Raw genomic sequence first — 18,638 nt, 5'->3', positions numbered from 1 at the left:
ATTGTAAAACATGTCTTTGCTAAAAGTATTATGATATTATTGATCAATTGACTATGACTTTTCAAATCACCCAGTAGTGCTATCTGCAGAGTTAGCTCCAGGTAAATGTTGTAATTCTTCAGCCATTCCTGGATCTGTGACCAAAAACAAGCTACATATGGACAGTACCAAAATAAATGACTCTGTTGGTGACTGACATAACAACAGGGAAATTTCGAAAATTGCACCTTGTGTATTCTATTATTCTAACGCTCAACAGTAAGTTCAGATCCCGACTTGACTTAGTTCCCCCCCAAATAATATATGTCATATAATAATAATAATAATAATAATAATAATAATAATAATAATAATAATAATAATATATACTTGCCTATGTCGCTTATGCCCAGGGCCGGCCCTGGGGGCTGCCCCACACACACTCCATGCCTGATGCACGCACGCACGCACACACGGCCCAGCAGACTAGGGATTTCTATTTTAGCTGTGTCTGTGAATGGATTGTTTTTGGATTAGATATTCTGCTGTCCAATCTCTTCTCCCTGGCCAGTCTGCTACCTGACTTCTCTCACTGGGGAGCTCAGCGCAGAGCAGGTAGTCTAGACAGACAGACAAATAATAGCACATCTGAAATAGCTTTTATACCTGCCTGCCTGCTCTCTCCTTTGGATTGCACTGAAATGGTAGCTTAGCTTTGCCCACCTGTGTCGCTGGTTCACATTTCCTTTTGTAACAGGGTTTTTAAAGATACAACTGTATATTGTTTTTAACACAATATGTTGTAGAAGGGACTGAAGGTGTGTGTGTGAGCCATGGGAAGGTCTTAATGAGTTAGCGAGGGGTTAAAGGGGTTAATTGGATCAACTCATCTGCATAGAGCATCTGGCGGACACACAAATACACACACACGTTTGGCCTCATTATTTATATATTATTTTAACAGTCAACATGCACTTCTACCTCTCCTATTGACTGCAGTTCCACCTGTTGTCAATGTAAACAGCTGTATGCTTCTTCCTAGTTCGCCTGTAATGTTTTCCCTTTGACTTTCACTCTCCTCTCTTTCTCTTTTCTCAAATCAATACTGTAGAAGACTGTAGTATAGGAGGCAGTGGTTTTCTATCTAAATGGAGATGCATCAGTGGTGCGAAAATAAATCACGCTGAATGCTAAATGTCATATTGTCAAATGTCGGAGGGTGTTTTTGTAGATCTCAGGCAAATGTCTGAAGGTGTACAAATGCATACACACACACACACACACACACACACACACACACACACACACCTTCTAACACCCTCTTCTCTTGTCTCCCTCTCTAGACTACCTGTCCCAGGGGGTGGATCTGTCTGGTATAGACGTGATAGAGAATGACCTGCTGCTGATCAGCAGAGCCAGACTGGAGGTGGAGAACCAGGCCAAGAGACTGCTGGAGCAGGGCATGGAGATACAGGTAGGACACATATATATATATATATATATATATATATATATATATATATATATATATATATATATATATATATATATATATATATATATATATATATATATATATATATATATATATATATATATATATATATATATATATATATATATATATATATATATATATATATATATATATATATATATATATATATATATATATATATATATATATATATATATATATATATATATATATATATATATATATATATATATATATATATATATATATATATATATATATATATATATATATATACACACACACACACACACACACACACACACACACACACACACACACACACAACTACAAAGAAAATGCGAAAAAGTTTGTTCCTAGTTTTCACTCGTACACATTTCCTGAAAGGTGACTCACATATTTTTTGTCATTTGGCCAAAATGAGAATTCACTGTAGCCTCCAACAAGCAGGCCCAAGATGGGTTTCAGTTAGGTAATGTATGACACGGTGGGGCCCAGCTGGTGCTCAGAGTTCCAGCACCGACACCCACTGAGATGGCTTGGCCTGCAGCACACCTCACTGTGAGGACCAGATGGCCATCACTGATCTGTCTCTACCTCTACCTCTACCTCTACCTCTCTCTATCTCCTCTCTCTTCCCTCTCTCTCTCTCTCTCGCTTCCCTCTCTCTCTCTCTCTCTCTCGCTTCCCTCTCTCGCTTCCCTCTCTCGCTTCTCTCTCTCTCTCTCTCTCTCTCTCTCTCTCTCTCTCTCTCTCTCTCTTTCTCTCTACCTATCTCCCCCCTCTCTCTCTCTCTCTACCTCTCTTCCCCCTCTCTCCCTCTCTCTCTTCCCCCTCTCTTTCTCTCTACCTATCTCCCCCCTCTCTCTCTCTACCTCTCTCTTCCTCTCTCTCTCTCTCTTCCCCCTCTTTCTCTACCCCCTCTCTCTCTACCTCTACCTCTCTCTGTATCTGTACATTCCGTTGGTCAGTGTACAGTTTCAGATTTAAAATCTACTTTTAGATTCACCAAACGGATACTGGAGAGAATGCTTTTTCAATAGAGTCAAATCAATATTAACCTTCTATTAAAAATGTATTACTGGAAATGTTAGGAGTTCTCCAAGGTTAAGTGTATAATTTGTCAGCCCATACCCCAGCGAGCAGGTTGGCTACAGTACTTTTAATAAGAACTGATTTGCAGGAAACTCACTTTCTATTAGACAGGAAGCCTTGAGTTGGAGGCCAGGATCCACCCCCCAGTACGGCTATCGGGGAAACACGCCCTGCAGTCGTTCAAGGCTCTGAACGTAATACATCTCTGATACTGACCCTCACTGCACCACTCAGCAGCTAAAATAACACTGTCCTCGCCTGGTCAGGCCTCAATTGGCCTCAGCCCTGTATTTATATCATACCTGGAACACTGGCGTAGCGCAGTTTCTCTGCATTAATGCCAATAATAGTCCACCCTCAAAACACTAACTCACTAGGGATTGTTTCATTATGCAGTGTACTATCTATAGCTATATACTGTTTTTAGCTGCGATTTAGGTGCTATTTATAAACTTTTTATGAAAATTACACCTCAGATAGCCTAACAATGAAGAAAAAAGTAGTCTGCTTGAGGATAAATTCAGCCAGTATTGTTTTGTCTGGCTAATAACCTACACAAATGTGCTGTAATATTCAAGGTAAATTAAATTAGGATGAAATCAAATGAAATCCAACTTTAGAGACTACCCTGCTCTCCTGAAGTCCTCCCTTTTTTATGTGCAAAATCTCTTCACCACGGCCTGTAGGTCCATACTATACTGAGGATTGCCAACCCAGACAGTCTTTCCTGAGACATTATGCATTATGTGTCTATTCCACTGCACACAATTTAAACTTAGTCTTGAATGATGCATGCCAAGATATACCAGAGATAAGGGACTGTTGATATTGCAACCACATAACTCAAACTCCGGTTCACCAGTATGAATGAAAATCGCTAACCACTTTTTCTGTTCAAGCCCTCAAGAACTGTTGTCCGCTAAATATAATAATATGTTTGCATCTGCCAATTTATTGGCTGTCCAGTATCCAGACAACCTGTCCCCAGAGCTTTTTATACAGTTCATCTCTTTCCATAACGTGTTGAGGCCGGCAATTAAGGAGAATGATAGGCTCAATTAAAGATGTTACCGAACTGCTGTATTTGAAGCACTCATCCCTTCTGCCAAATTTCCCTGATGTTGCTACGGCAATCAAGCTGTTTTTACCATCCCTGTAACTGTCACTTCTGCAGAGAGCTCGTTTTCTGAACTAAAACTCATAAAGAACTACATAAGAAGCATTAGGCTCGGTGGTTAGCGATTTTCATTCATACTGGTGAACCGGAGTTTGAGTTGTGTGCTTGCAATAGGCTCGGTCTGATATGAACTTTTGAACACCTGAGTAAGCTCCACTCATTGCACTGGCACCGTTGTAGCCTTGACCATGCGATTTGTTCACCCATATCCCCCTTATACTTTCAATCAGTTGAATTGTTTTCTTTTTGAAGACCTGGGGCACTTTTTCAGTCACATTCTTGAAGCCCAAGAAACAAACACTTAGCTTCCTAGTACATATGGAAATTAAAAAGGTTTATGAATTAATTACTTTGTGGAGGGTTACTGTCGAAATGATTTATTACGTTAAAAAAAAATTTGACATAGATGACAGGCACATTGGCCCCCAGAGCTCGATTCCTCGTGGCCTCTCTCACCTGTGTGTGTTGTGTGTGAACATTTCATCAGACATTTATTTCTAGTGCTCCAATTATTGCCCTCTTTTGTTTCGTCCTCCCCATAAAAACACTATTCTCTTGTTCCTTTCATTTGTATTGTACTAAACCTCCCGAGGGGGACACAGCTTTTTGCCTGATAAAGTTAGACCCTGTTCCTCCATCCTTCCACCCCTCCATCCCTCCATCCTTCCATCCCTCCTGCCTATACTAGAGATGAAAACTCTCTTCTGGAGAATAGTCAAACCCTCAAGGACTTTCTGTTTGTGCTTTTTGTTTTTATTGCTTAATAAATCATCTAATATTTATATTGACTTCTCCTGCGATTTCAGGCCTGGCTTGGCAATTGGAGAGTGATGCACATAGATGTGTGCCTGTATACTCAGGGCTTGGTCAGAGCATCACTGTGGCACGCTATAGTGTGTAGTCCCTGGTTCTTATCAGGCAGGTCAGATAAAAGACTAAGCCTGCGTCCCAAATGTCACCCTATTCCCTATATATGGTCAAAGTATTGCACTGTATACCGGTTAAAGTAGACCGATGCTGACAGGAATGGAGGACCGCCACCTCCAACTGTCTACTGCTTGAGTACCTGTACCTGTGTGTCGGTGTCTGATATAGATCCACAGAGGTATTATTCTGAAGGAGTAGGACGTTAGGAGTTTGTGTGTGTGTGTGCCGTGCAGTGTGTGGGTGCCCTTGAAACAGTCATACTCTGTTTCCAGTTTTTTTCTTTGTACTGTTACATTTCCTGCACATGGTAATTTGTTTAATTCCTCAAGCATTATTATTGTTTGATGTTGAGAATGTAGTAATGTTCTCTGCTTGTTATGCACCAGAGCAGAGGGAAGAGAGGAAAGAGTAGCTCACAGGGGAGGGCGGAGGGTTGTTTTGAGAGGGGGATTCAAGGTGAACGTGTCAAGGTCAGATTGCTATCAGACAAGCAGCATGCCTCCCTCTCTCCCTCTGTGAGATATTCACCTATACAGTACAGACAGACAGACAGACAGACTTCTCAAAACTGCAACTCAGACAAGAGAGGGAGACGGGCAGAGAGAAAGAGGTAGAAAGGGAGAGGAGGAGAGAGAGATACAGAGATAGCGAACGTGTGGGAAGGATGGAGGGAGAGAGAGAGAGACAGTTTTAAATGCTTAATCTCATATTTAATCTGAAGTGAGTTTCTTATTCAATACAAACTCTGTTTTTCTGAACTGTAGTGTGTCTCACTAGCTCATTCTCTCTCTCTCTCTCTCTCTCTCTCTCTCTCAGGAGAGTGTGTAAGCCCTGGCCGTTGTCATCGTGACCCAGAAAGCTGAATTCTCAGGGGGACAGTGTCCTGTTTCAGAGACTCTGGGGGGAGGGGAGAGAGGGAAGAGAGGAGGTCAGGAGAGAAGAGATTAGGGGGGGTGCTTACAGGCAGTCTGCTCAGTCTCAGCCTGGGACCAGAATGGAATGATTTTTACCATGAAAAGAACTCTGCCTGTAAAGCCCAGGTGAGAACAGAACAGGATAATCTGGGCCTGTGTCTGTTCTCCGTAGTCTGTAATGGCCACGTTCTGTTCAGCCCACTGTGATAAAGATAGAAGTGTGTGTGTGTGTGGGTTGAGGCTATGCACAGTATCTCAGGTCTTTTATAAGAGTTCAATCTGCCATACTCCTTCATTAGAGCTAATCTGCCATAGGCTGCTAACGTTCACAGTCCAGGTCATGCATGTTTACCATGTTAACATGCATCTGTGTAGGTTGTAATTCCCCTTCATTAGTAGTGTGTGTGTGGCTGTGTGCATGACTCCTGGCACGAACAACACCACGCTGAGTCTCATTTGTGGAATGGGGAAATACAGACCCAGAGTTCAATTCCTTATGAAAGATAACTCCCGCACATTCACGATTACCTACCTACACACTTAGTAGTATATTGTCTAGATCAGAGCCTATTCATAATACATGCTATTATATAGATTTATTATCATTAAATCCCCATAGATGTTTTATCATTGATTGCCCAGAGAGGCCACTCACCTGGTGTCCCAGGTCTGAATCAGTCCCTGATTACAGGGGCCAGATGAAAAACAGCAGAGCTGTGGTCCAGGAGCCCGAGTTGAATAGCCCTAATCTAAATAAATTATGATGTTACTAAAGTGTTGTCTGATGCTACAAATGGGCTTTGACTGTGTATCCCTCCAGCTAAAGATAAATAAATCAGTGTCAAGTTGTTTTTCTCACTTAGCTCTTACTCAGAAAATACCAAAAAAGTGCTATTCTGCCTCTGTTGCCGTGGGCAACACAAACCCAAAAAAGAGAGGGGAAGGGGAAGAAGGGGTAGAGAGAGATAAAGATGGAGAGGGAAATAGGATGGAAGAACCGTTTATGTTCAGTCATCCCTCCATCTCTCCCTCAGAAACATTATATTTATTATTAGTAGTAGGTCTATTTAATTGCCTGTGTCACAGCGCAGCACTATACTTATTTATAGTTGTTATATTATCACCATGTCCAGAAACAGAGAAGATTGGAGAAGATGAAAGCTAGTTTCAAGCTGTCTGCACCTCAACTCTCTCTTTCTGCTGTGGTTTCACTGGGAACTGGTATGAAGCCTCTGTATTAAAAGGCATAAACAAGTACACTGTCAGCACAACAGGAATGAAAGGTGCTTGCAGTCCTCTCCCGTAGTACCTGAAGATAGTTTTATCTTCATTGGAGTTCATTAACACGATCAATAAATTGTCATTTAATGAGCTCATATCCAAACCCAGAGCCTATTAGTGGTCTAGAATCACGAAATGTCAGCCAGCCATTACCAGCATCATTCCTAGACCTGTCTCTGGCTGATCTGAACTCTGAGAGAGAGCAGATTAGAGGATCTGGCGACAAGAGAGGAGGATGGAGGGAAGATGAGAGGGGAATAGACAGAGAAATGAAAGGATGGAGAGACGGATAGACGTGATCTGCGGTGACTCAGGAGCAGATGGCCCCTCGGCCTGGGAATGAGTGTGTCTGTGTGAGTCTGTCTGACCGCCTGTGTCTGCGTGTGTCATCAGAACCACAGGAGACATGAGGACATGCAGAGAGAGAGGGAGAGAGCAAGGCAGGGAGGAAGGTGTAGAAAAGGTGAGAGGAACAGACAGAATGTGTGAAAAGTGTCAAGGAAAGGTGGTATTCTACAGTGCATGCTGTCTGTACTACTCTATCTTTCTCCCTTTCTCTTATTTTCACACAATCTCTCTTGTTCCTTCTCTCCCTCACTCACTCTGCATGATCCTCTCCTTCTTTTGCAGCCATATCTCTTTCTCACCTTCCCCCCTCTCTCTTCTTTCCCCTCTGTCATCTCTGGATGGATGAAGAGATGAACAGGAGGACTGTTGTGTGATGGTGCAATCCCAGCTGGGTTTCTACGTTCTCCTCTCTAATAGCAGCACCCCACTGCTCTGATTGTCCTACAGCTAGATCAACAGAACACTTACCGAACACCCCGTCCTGCAATCACAACCAGGATATATTCTCTGTTGTGTCATACAGAAGGCTATGTGCAAATAGCAAATGACTATGTTCACTATATCAGAAGTGGAGCACTGTATTGGAAATAGGGGATCATTTGAGACGCAGATTTCGCACACACACACACAACCTTTGCATAACTTTGTCTTCTCGATCCTCCACCAGTTGATAAGTGACCGTCAGGCACTTGGCTGAAAGTCTTGTCACCATGCATATACTGTGTGCTTTAACACCTCCTTTAAACAGCTAAATTAGCCGTCAGTGACGTTTCCTAGGAAATCATTAGCCTACACGGCTGTAGAGTAGCCAGAAATTCATTGGTGGGTGGGCCTGCAGAAATGTGGGTAATTTGGGAAAACAGCTAACTAACTTCTTGCAATGCTACACATTTTGTCATGAGGCTGAGATGAAAATGTGCAGTTTTCATAGCTAATCTCATGCTATTCTACACATTTTGTCACGAGGCTGAGAGAGATGTTTTCTTTTTTTAAACTAAAATATAGGTGTGTTGACTGTAATAACGGCACTGGATTATGAGCTGTCTTGTTTACTAAATTAAGAAATGAAGTAGGCAATGTCATGGTGCATACAGCGGCTTGCGAAAGTATTCACCCCCGTTGGCATTTTTCCTATTTTGTTGCCTTACAACCTGTAATTCAAATATATTTTTTGGGGGGTTTGTATCATTTGATTTACACAACATGCCTTCCACTTTGAAGATGCAAAATATTTTTTGGGGTGAAACAAACAAGAAATAAGACAAAAAAACAGAACACTTGAGCGTGCATAACTATTCACCCCCCCCAAAGTCAATACTTTGTAGAGGCACCTTTTGCAGCAATTACAGCTGCAAGTCTCTTGGGGTATGTCTCTATAAGCTTGGCACATCTAGCTACTGGGATTTTTGCCCATTCTTCAAGGCAAAACTGCTCCAGCTCCTTCAAGTTGGATGGGTTCCGCTGGTGTACAGCAATCTTTAAGTCATACCACAGATTCTCAATTGGATTGAGGTCTGGGCTTTGTCTAGGCCATTCCAAGACATTTAAATGTTTCCCCTTAAATCACTCAAGTGTTGCTTTAGCAGTCTGCTTAGGGTCATTGTCCTGCTGGAAGGTGAACCTCCATCCCAGTCTCAAATCTCTAGAAGACTGAAACAGGTTTCCCTCAAGAATTTCCCTGTATTCCATCATTCCTTCAATTCTGACCAGTTTCCCAGTCCCTGCCGATGAAAAACATGGTGGTGTTCTCGGGGTGATGAGAGGTGTTGGGTTTGCTCCAGACATAGCGTTTTCCTTGATGGCCAAAAAGCTCAATTTTAGTCTCATCTGACCAGAGTACCTTCTACCATATGTTTGGGGAGTCTCCCACATGCCTTTTGGCGAACACCAAACGTGTTTGCTTATTTTTTTCTTTAAGCAATGGCTTTTTTCTGGCCACTCTTCAGTAAAGCCAAGCTCTGTGTATTGTACAGCTTAAAGTGGTCCTATAGACAGATACTCCAATCTCCGCTGTGGAGCTTTGCAGCTCCTTCAGGGTTATCTTTGGTCTCTTTGTTGCCTCTGATTAATGCCGTCCTTGCCTGGTCCGTTTGTTATGGTGCCATATTCTTTCAATTTTTTTATAATGGATTCAATGGTGCTCCGTGGGATGTTCAAAGTTTCAGATATTTTTTTATAACCCAACCCTGATCTGTACTTCTCCACAACTTTGTCCCTGACCTGTTTGGAGAGCTCCTTGGTCTTCATAGTGCCGCTTGCTTGGTGGTGCCCGTTGCTTAGTGGTGTTGCAGACTCTGGGGCCTTTCAGAACAGGTGTGTATATATACTGAGATCATGTGACAGATCATGTGACACTTAGATTGCACACAGGTGGACTTTATTTAACTAATTATGTGACTTCTGAAGGTAATTGGTTGCACCAGATCTTATTTAGGGGCTTCATAGCAAAGGGGGTGAATACATATGCACGCACCACTTTTCCGTTATTTATTTTTTGAAACAAGTTACTTTTTTAAATTTCCCTTCACCAATTTGGACTATTTGGTCCATTTCATGAAATCCAAATAAAAATCAATTTAAATTACAGGTTGTAATGCAACAAAATAGGAAAAACGCCAAGGGGGATGAATAAGTTTGCAAGGCACTGTATAGCCATAGAAGCACAGTGACATATGCCTTAATGCGGTAATAATGTGGGTGTGGCTTTAAATTAGTTATTTTTGACCTCCCATCCCATGAGCGTGAATGTCATTCCAGTTCATCTGAATGTCATTCCCGTGCACTGCTTGCTATTCATTCTATCTAATGGTGTTTGGATGTTTAGGTAAAAAGACAAATAATGTCCCATTTGGAACACTGACAGGTAGAGAGCATAAAGAAAATAATCAACAACAAAAAAAGGAATTGTTGCTCAATCTGATTGAGTGCGCCTGACTCCCCAGTGGGTGGGCCCAGGCCCACCCGTGCTTTCGCGGTTGCTACACGGCAACAGCCAGCTGATTGGTTAAGTAGAGACAGGACTAGAGAGAATGCACTCACACATCTGTATTAGGCCTACTTGTATTCTTTGAAGGCACAAAGAACACACTAGAGGAAGTTCTGGTCAAAAGTATTGCCTTGTCTTTCAAAAAAGGTCACTGACTGAAACGACAACAATAAAATCGTGAGTGATGATAATCGTGTGTGGAGGGGAATAATCTTTATAACACTTAATTTGACAGGTTCGTTATGGCATGGTAATGACGGGTTCAGCGCCCATTATAATTATTTTACATATAGCTGACCTTTGAGGCACCACAAAGGAGAGACAATGTGGTGGTTTATGTGTTAATAACTATTGCCCCAGAAGGACGGATTGGGGAGGGTCTGGTTTTTTGAATGGAACATGTTGCCAAGGTATTACTACATACTGTAGTCTCTTCGCTAGTGTACAGAAAATTGGGTAGTCTGTCCTCTTACCAACATGCAACAGTCCCTTCATTATTTAATTGTTGGGACTTTGGGATTGTTCCTCATACAGACAGAGACAGAGCAGAGCTGTTCAAAGCTCCTAGTGTGGCGTGTCAGTAAATGAGGAGAGAGCATCCCAGAGCGAGCTCTTTAGCTCACTGTCTCTGTGTGTGTGTGTACACACACGCATGCACACGCACACATGACAGAACAGACACACACACACGGCAGAACACACACACGCTTGAATGCTCGTACACAACCACACACACACACACTCAGCTACAGGCTATATCTGGCAGCGGGCCAAGTTGGCTTAAACAAAGCAATATTGTTTCCTCAGTGTAATTTGCTTTGATGTTGCTCAGTGTTCTGTAAGGACCAATTTGTCAGGATGTGTAAGCTGTTTCTTCAGTGGACCAGAGGGGAGACAAGTGTTCTGTGCTGGAAAAACACCTTCCCTCGCTGTTTTACATTACCAGACCCACTACTTAAAATGTGTCATCGTTAGAGCTCTGGGCGGAAAGAGAGCAGAACAAGCCTTTGTGCTTACCTGGTGATTTCTCTATGTCTTAAAGTAATGATGGACTGTCATTTCTCTTCGCTTATTTGAGCTGTTCTTACCATAATATGGACTTGGTCTTTTACCAAATAGGGCAATCTTCTGGATACCCCCCTACCTTGTCACAACACAACTGATTGGCTCAAACGCATTAAATGAACTTTTAAGAAGGCACACCTATTAATTAAAATGCATTCCAGGTGACTACCTCATGAAGCTGGTTGAGAGAATGCCAAGAGTGTGCAAATCTGTCATCAAGACAAAGGGTGGCTATTTGAAAAATCTCAAATATAAAATATATTTTGATTTGTTAACACTTTTTTTGGTTACCACATGATTCCATATGTGTTATTTCATAGTTTTTATGTCTTCACTATTATTCTACAATGTAGAAAATAGTAAAAATAAAGAAAAACCCTTGAATGAGTAGGTGTTCTAAAACTTTTGACCGGTAGTGTATACTGAGCCACAAGAAAACGATGGAGTTTTCTACCACTTTACACTTGTTTTGTGGAAGATGTACTGAGTCGGCCACTTCTTCCTCCTATGATTCAGTATATAATATAGGCTATATAGCAGGTGCTTTTATCCAAAGAAACTTAGTCATACGTGCATTCATTTTCATATGGGTGGCCACAGCAGGAATCAACTCACGATCTTGCCGTTGCAAGCACCATGATCTACCAACTGAGCCAAAAAGAACCACTTCCTGTTATTTTGGTTCTGGTTCATCCTGCAAATAGACACTGATTGTGTCTGTTTGGTGGTACATTTATGATAATTAATGGACATAATTTGCTATTGTACACGTATTGAATATTGAATAGCATTTTAGCATCTATTCAAATGTTGACCTTTTAGTTTGAATGTCAAATCAAGGGAAACTAAGTGTCAATGATGTTGGGGGAAACATAAGTCACCTCATGCTCAAGTCATTAGCAGAGGGCAAGAGGTTTGTCATCTAACAACAACAGAAGTTCAAGCTAACATAAATATGACAGTACTGAGCTATCGTCTCCCCATAGATTCATTAGTCTCTTTATTTGCTATTAATGACTCCAGCAGGCTTGTGTGTGTGTGTGTGTGTGTGTGTGTGCTTCATGCACATTGATGAAGTCCTCATTTTATATCCAAATTTGACGATATCACATCTCCCCCAGCCTTGAAAAAATTAGCCAATAACCCAAGTCTTCTGAGTAGAGTTTGATCCTGTACTGTGATGTCCAAATAGATACTTCTCCAAAGTCACTCGTGATGCCACTCTACATTTTTTTTCATTTACATTTTAGTCATTTAGCAGACGCTCTTATCCAGAGCGACTTACAGTTAGTGAATACATATATATATATTTTTTTTATACTGGCCCCCCGTGGGAATCAAACCCACAACCCTGGCGTTGCAAACGCCATGCTCTATCAACTGAGCTACATCCCTGCCGGCCATTCCCTCCCCTACCCTGGACGACGCTGGGCCAATTGTGCGCCGCCCATGAGTCTCCCGGTCGCGGCCGGCTGCGACAGAGCCTGGATTCGAACCAGGATCTCTAGTGGCACAGTTAGCACTGCGATGCAGTGCCTTAGACCACTGTGCCACTCAGGAGTATACATGCACTTGTTTGTCACCTTTTCACTCCTCTGTAATTTCCCCACCTTCTCTCTTCTTCCCTTCCTCTCCTAAAAAGTGAATTACTTCTCCTGGGCGTGCGTCATGTGTGTGTTTGTGTCTGTCTGTTAAATGTACACAACCAGACCTAAAATACTTGAATAGGCCTTCCTGATGTTTGTTATGGGGTTGCCTTGGTTACGCTGCAGAAGTTATAATGTATTTCTCACTTATTTCTGGCTCTGCTGCTTAACACCCCCTCTGTTTTCTTTATCTCTCTTTTAAAAGCGGTACTTTCATACCTTTTTTATCTCCTTTCCTCCTGAATGATTTAGTGCATTTAACCCTCTCGTTAACCTTTGTTTTAACTAACGTCACTCTCAGCAACTTAGGAATACAACTTTGTGAGGAAATCAGACAGATGTAGATTAAGTCAAGTAAAGTCATAGGCTTGTTATTGTGTTGTTTGATATTGTTACCTCAAAGCAGATTGGACATTTGTCATCGAACAGACACACACACACAAACGTACAGGAAAGCAAACATCAGAGTGTACGTAACCCATCAACATGTGTGTAAACCGTCTCACTCATCCTACACACAGTGTGTGTGCGTGCATGTGTGTGATGTGTGTGTGTGTAAATGTCCACTCTGTGATAAAAGCGATGGTTAGTGGGTAATGGTTCAGGCCAACAGGTGTCTGTAGGAAGGAACCAATGAAGTGGAAAGCAGAGTGTTGTCATTCGTGTCGCTGCCTCAGTCTCTTTGACAGGTGACGTTACCTGGAAGCTGCTGTAATTGTAACTACTCCCAGAAAGCAGATTAGACATTTGTCATCAGAGACACACATAGACACACCCACATACACGCACACACACACACATACACACATACACACACACAGTTACAGGAAAGCAAACGTCAGAGCGTACCTAACCTACCAACATACAGGTAACTGCCAAAATAAAGGAAACACTAATATAAAGTGTCTTAATAGGTCGTTGGGCCACCACAAACCAGAACAGCTTCAATGCGCCTTGGCATAGATTCTACAAGTGACTGGAACTCTATTGAATCGATGCGACACCATTCTTCCACCAGAAATTCCATAATTTGGTGTTTTGTTGATGGTGGTGGAAAACGCTGTCTCAGTCGCCTCTCTAGAATCTCCCATAAGTGTTCAATTGGGTTGAGATCTGGTGACTGAGACAGCCATGGGATTTGGTTTACATCATTTTAATGCTCATCAAACCATTCAGTGACCACTCGTGCCCTGTGGATGAAGGCATCGTCATTCTATGGGGGTATAGCCATGGTAGGCAAAATAATGGGCAACTGGGCCTGCCCAGCATTTTTATAGATGACCCTAAGCATGATGGGATGTTAATTGCTAAATTAACTCAGGAACCACACCTGGGTGGAAGCACCAGCTTTCAATTTACTTTCTATCCCTCATTTACTCAAGTGTTCCCTTTATTTTGGCAGTTACATGTATGTCATAGGCTTGTAATTGTGTTGTTTGATATTGTTACCTCAAAGCAGATTGGACATTTGTTATAAAACCAAGACACAAACACACACACGCACACTTACAGGAAAGCAAACGTCAGAGGGTACATAAACCACCAGCATGTGTGTAAACCATCTCAACCACTCACTCGCTCACTCACTCTCACTCAGAGGGTATAACAAGAAATTGGTCAAACAAACCAAATCGCTGATAAGAGTATCCTCTGAGTATACCCTCTGAGTGAGTGAGTATATAAATGTCCACTTTGTGGTAAAAGCTAACCGGGAGGATGGACAGTGGGTAATGGTTCAGGCCAACAGGTGTCTGTAGGAAGGAACCAATGAAGTGAAAAGCATAGAGTTGTCATTTGCGTCGCTGCCTCAGTCTCTCTAACATGTGAAGTTACCTGGAAGCTGCTGTAACTACTCCCAGAAGTGCCTCAAATCCTCTGGGAAAGAAAAGAGATCACTAGAGATTACTTATATTCAATTATTCATTCTAGCAGAGGTAAGTTAAAGAGGAATGTTTCTGAGTTTGAGTCAGTCATCATCCTTGGTATGCATTCTGCAAAGCTGTGTGTGTGAACGTATGTGTCTGGTTAGAAGGCTTAATACCTTTGATAGTTAGGCCCCCTGTTGCTCACATTACTGATCCTGTAAGCTGCTTTCACTCAAATACCAGTCAAACATTAAACCTTCCTATCAGGAAGAGACCTCCCAGCCCACCAACAAACACACAACCCACCAAACATTAAATGTGTCTTTATTAGAGAAATGTCAATGTTTAGAGACCATCCTCCCCAACACACACACACACCAAAAAAAAAAAAAAATTAAACCTGCCTGTAATGTTTTAGAAAGAACAAAAACACAAACATTAAAACATGCCTCTGTCCGAAATGGCATAGACACAGCATGCAAAGCCTCTTCTCCATGGTTGCCCACCTTCCTCTAGAGAAACACCCCTAATCTTGTAACCACCAAAATAAGCCTTTCTCACTGCTGTGAATATGAATATGCCTGCACATATGGCCAGGCCTGCTATCCTCCTCACTTATTATGAGAAATTGTTGTTTTTTGTGTGATTATGTATGGTTTTGGATGTCTTCCCTGAGTGTGTGGGATCCAGTTCACACCAAACTTATACTAGCAGCAGGCCCAGCCATAGAGATACATATTTTAATACTGTGGGCCCAACCCATCTGTAAAGAGGCAGGCACTGATGGCTGAATATGTAACACTGTGAGTGAATTTAACTGACCTTGACTACATTCATATGGTCAGAATGAACATCAGAATATTTTATTTTACCAGGACGTCTCTTGAAATTAGAAATCTAGGAGGGTGAATGGATAATAGTCTTGGCTTAGTGTTGCAGCTGCCTGACGACAACAATAGAGTAATGGTCTGTGAAGGGTGGTAGGGTGGTTTCTCCCCCTGTACTGTATGCCTGTGTCCCAAATGGCACCCTACTCCCTACATAGAGCACTACATTTGACCAGGGCCCGTAGTGCACTGTGTAGGGAATAAGGTGCCATTTGGGATGCAGCCTATGTATGCTGCCACATGCAGCACATGCTCATTAAGACTGAGTGGGGATATTTTTAGACTGCTCCTCTCACCTCCCTGCCGACAGAGAAGGTCTCACTACTCCTGTTGTGTTATGTCTTAGAGAGTGTGTGTGTGTGTGCGTGTGCCTGTGCCCGTGCGTGCGTGCCCTATCAAGCCAAACCAATTAACCTGATTTTGTCTTGCCGAAAGAGAAAGATCCCGCTCGGCACCTGCTACACTGGGAACAAAAGGTGTGTGTGTTTGTGTTTTACCCTGGGGCAAGGCAATGTGAAAACGTCTCACACGGGCACTGAGCTGCCACAGAGCCCCAACAGGGCATATACTGTGTATATACTGTGTATATATATTTTTTCCACCTTTATTTAACCAGGTAAGCCAGTTGAGAACAAGTTCTCATTTACAACTGCGACCTGGCCAAGATAAAGCAAAGCAGTTTGCGATTAAAAACAACAACACAGAGTTACATATGAGGTAAAACAAAACATAAAGTCAAAAATACCACAGAAAATATATATATACAGTGTGTGCAAATTTAGCAAGTTATGGAGGTAAGGCAATAAAATAGGCCATAGTGCAAAATAATTACAATTAGTATTAACACTGGAATGATATATGTGCAAGAGATGATGTGCAAATAGAGATACTGGGGTGCAAATGAGCAAAATAAATAACAATATGGGGATGAGGTAGTTGAGTGGGCTAATTTCAGAAGGGCTGTGTACAGGTGCAGTGATCGGTAAGGTGCTCTGACAACTGATGCATAAGTTAATGAGGGAGATAATGGTCTCCAGCTTCAGAGATTTTTGCAGTTTGTTCCAGTCATTTGCAGCAGAGAACTGGAAGGAATGGCGGCCAAAGGAGGTGTTGGCTTTGGGGATGACCAGTGAGATATACCTGCTGGAGCGCATACTACGGGTGGGTGTTGCTATGGTGACCAATGAGCTAAGATAAGGCGGAGATTTGTCTAGCAGTGATTTATAGATGGCCTGGAGCCAGTGGGTTTGGCGACAAATATGTAGTGAGGACCAGCCAACAAGAGCGTACAGGTCACAGTGGTGGGTAGTATATGGGGCTTTGGTGACAAAACGGATGGCACTGTGATAGACTACATCCAATTTGCTGAGTAGAGTGTTGGAGGCTATTTTGTAAATGACATCGCCGATGTCAAGGATCGGTAGGATAGTCAGTTTAACGAGGGCGTGTTTGGCAGCATGAGTGAAGGAGGCTTTGTTGCGAAACAGGAAGCCGATTCTAGATCTACCTTTGGATTGGAGATGCTTAATGTGAGTCTGGAAGGAGAGTTTACAGTCTAACCAGACACCTAGGTATTTGTAGTTGTCCACATACTCTAGGTGAGACCCGTCGAGAGTAGTGATTCTAGTCGAGTGGGCGGGTGCCAGCAGCGTTCGATTGAAGAGCATGCATTTAGTTTTACTAGTGTTTAAGAGCAGTTGGAGGCTACGGAAGGAGTGTTGTATGGCATATCAACTGTAAGTGCTGTTATTGTGAAGTGGAAACGTCTAAGACCAACATCTAGTGGAAAGCCTTCCCAGAAGAGTGGAGGCTGTTATAGCAGCAAAGTGGGGACCAACTCCATATTAATGCCCATGATTTTGGAATGAGATGTTCGACGAGCAGGTGTCCACATACTTTTTGTCATGTAGTGTATACATACATACACACACACACACACACACACCCGACCCTGACGGACGCTGCAGAGCTGAAGCCCTCGGCAGTATGTGTATTTCTGTGTGTGTGTCATGCACGGACGCGTCCTTTTTATCCATGGCAAACTCTGTGACGCTGCAAGGACTGCATCATGGCTTTGGACATGATAACGGTAAGGGTTTACTCAAAACCTGTGTCACCTCATGGACTGCAGCCATGAGATGTATAGTGTCACATCTTCCAGACGGCTGGGGTCGAGGCTCCATGACAGGGTCTTGACATTATCACATCCACCAGCTGACACCTCACTGGGCCGTGAGCTCTGGCGCTGGCTTCCTGATTATGACCCAGCTGGAGCCGACTTCAGGGGCAGTTTCCTAAATGGCCTTGAGTTAGGAATGGAGAGAGTGGAAACTGTGTTTCCAAGAACTCGTTAGGCCAGAGAAATGAGATGGAGAGGGAGGGAGCGAGAAGGCTGGGGTCTGACCTCAATCTCAGTTTCATGTGTGCAACAGCGAGGGGAGGGAGATATTTGTAGAAGGGAGGGTTGGGAGAGATGGGTAGAGGGGAGGGTTGGGAGAGATGGGTAGAGGGGAGGGTTGGGAGAGAGGGAGGCAGAGGGTGTGAGCGGTTTCTGGATGATGGTGAACAAAGCACTGATTAGTCCTGAGTGCTGGTTCCTTAATGAGAGCTGCTATCAGACCCTGCTAGCAATTACTCACGCACACCCATGCATGCACACAGTCACACACATTCACTCACACACACCCCCAAAAATGTCGGAGTACTTGCGTATCCTGATCTTTTTCCGTTAGCTGAGGAGAATTGTTGCGTTTCGCAGCTTTGAAATGACCCATTTTTTGACCCGCCCCTTGTGCATAGTGACGTCAATCCTCTGAGCATGGCGGCGTGTGTGATTCTCTCTGTGCTATTCCAGAGTGTGAGGTACACTCCATTCTGTGTGTCTGTCCGGTTAGTAGAACTATGTCTCAAGTGTATTTAGTTAGATGATTGGACTCCACTGTGCTCCAAGACTGAATGTCTCAGACTAGA

At 42.8% G+C, this 18,638-nt stretch overlaps 1 protein-coding gene across 1 annotated transcript in view; it reads left to right on the top strand.

Annotated features, from left to right (window-relative positions):
* The window catches only part of LOC311140714 (conserved oligomeric Golgi complex subunit 5-like), an 89,189-nt gene that overhangs the window by 35,738 nt on the left and 34,813 nt on the right, over positions 1-18,638 (top strand). Inside the window, 1 exon segment of the mRNA XM_084175899.1 lies at positions 1,323-1,453. Within this exon segment, the coding sequence (XP_084032025.1) occupies positions 1,323-1,453 (131 nt within the window).

Source organism: Coregonus lavaretus (genome assembly GCF_964263955.1).
Source record: "Coregonus lavaretus genome assembly, chromosome: 13".
NCBI lineage: Eukaryota > Metazoa > Chordata > Actinopteri > Salmoniformes > Salmonidae > Coregonus > Coregonus lavaretus.
This window is presented reverse-complemented; position numbering and strand designations above follow the sequence as displayed.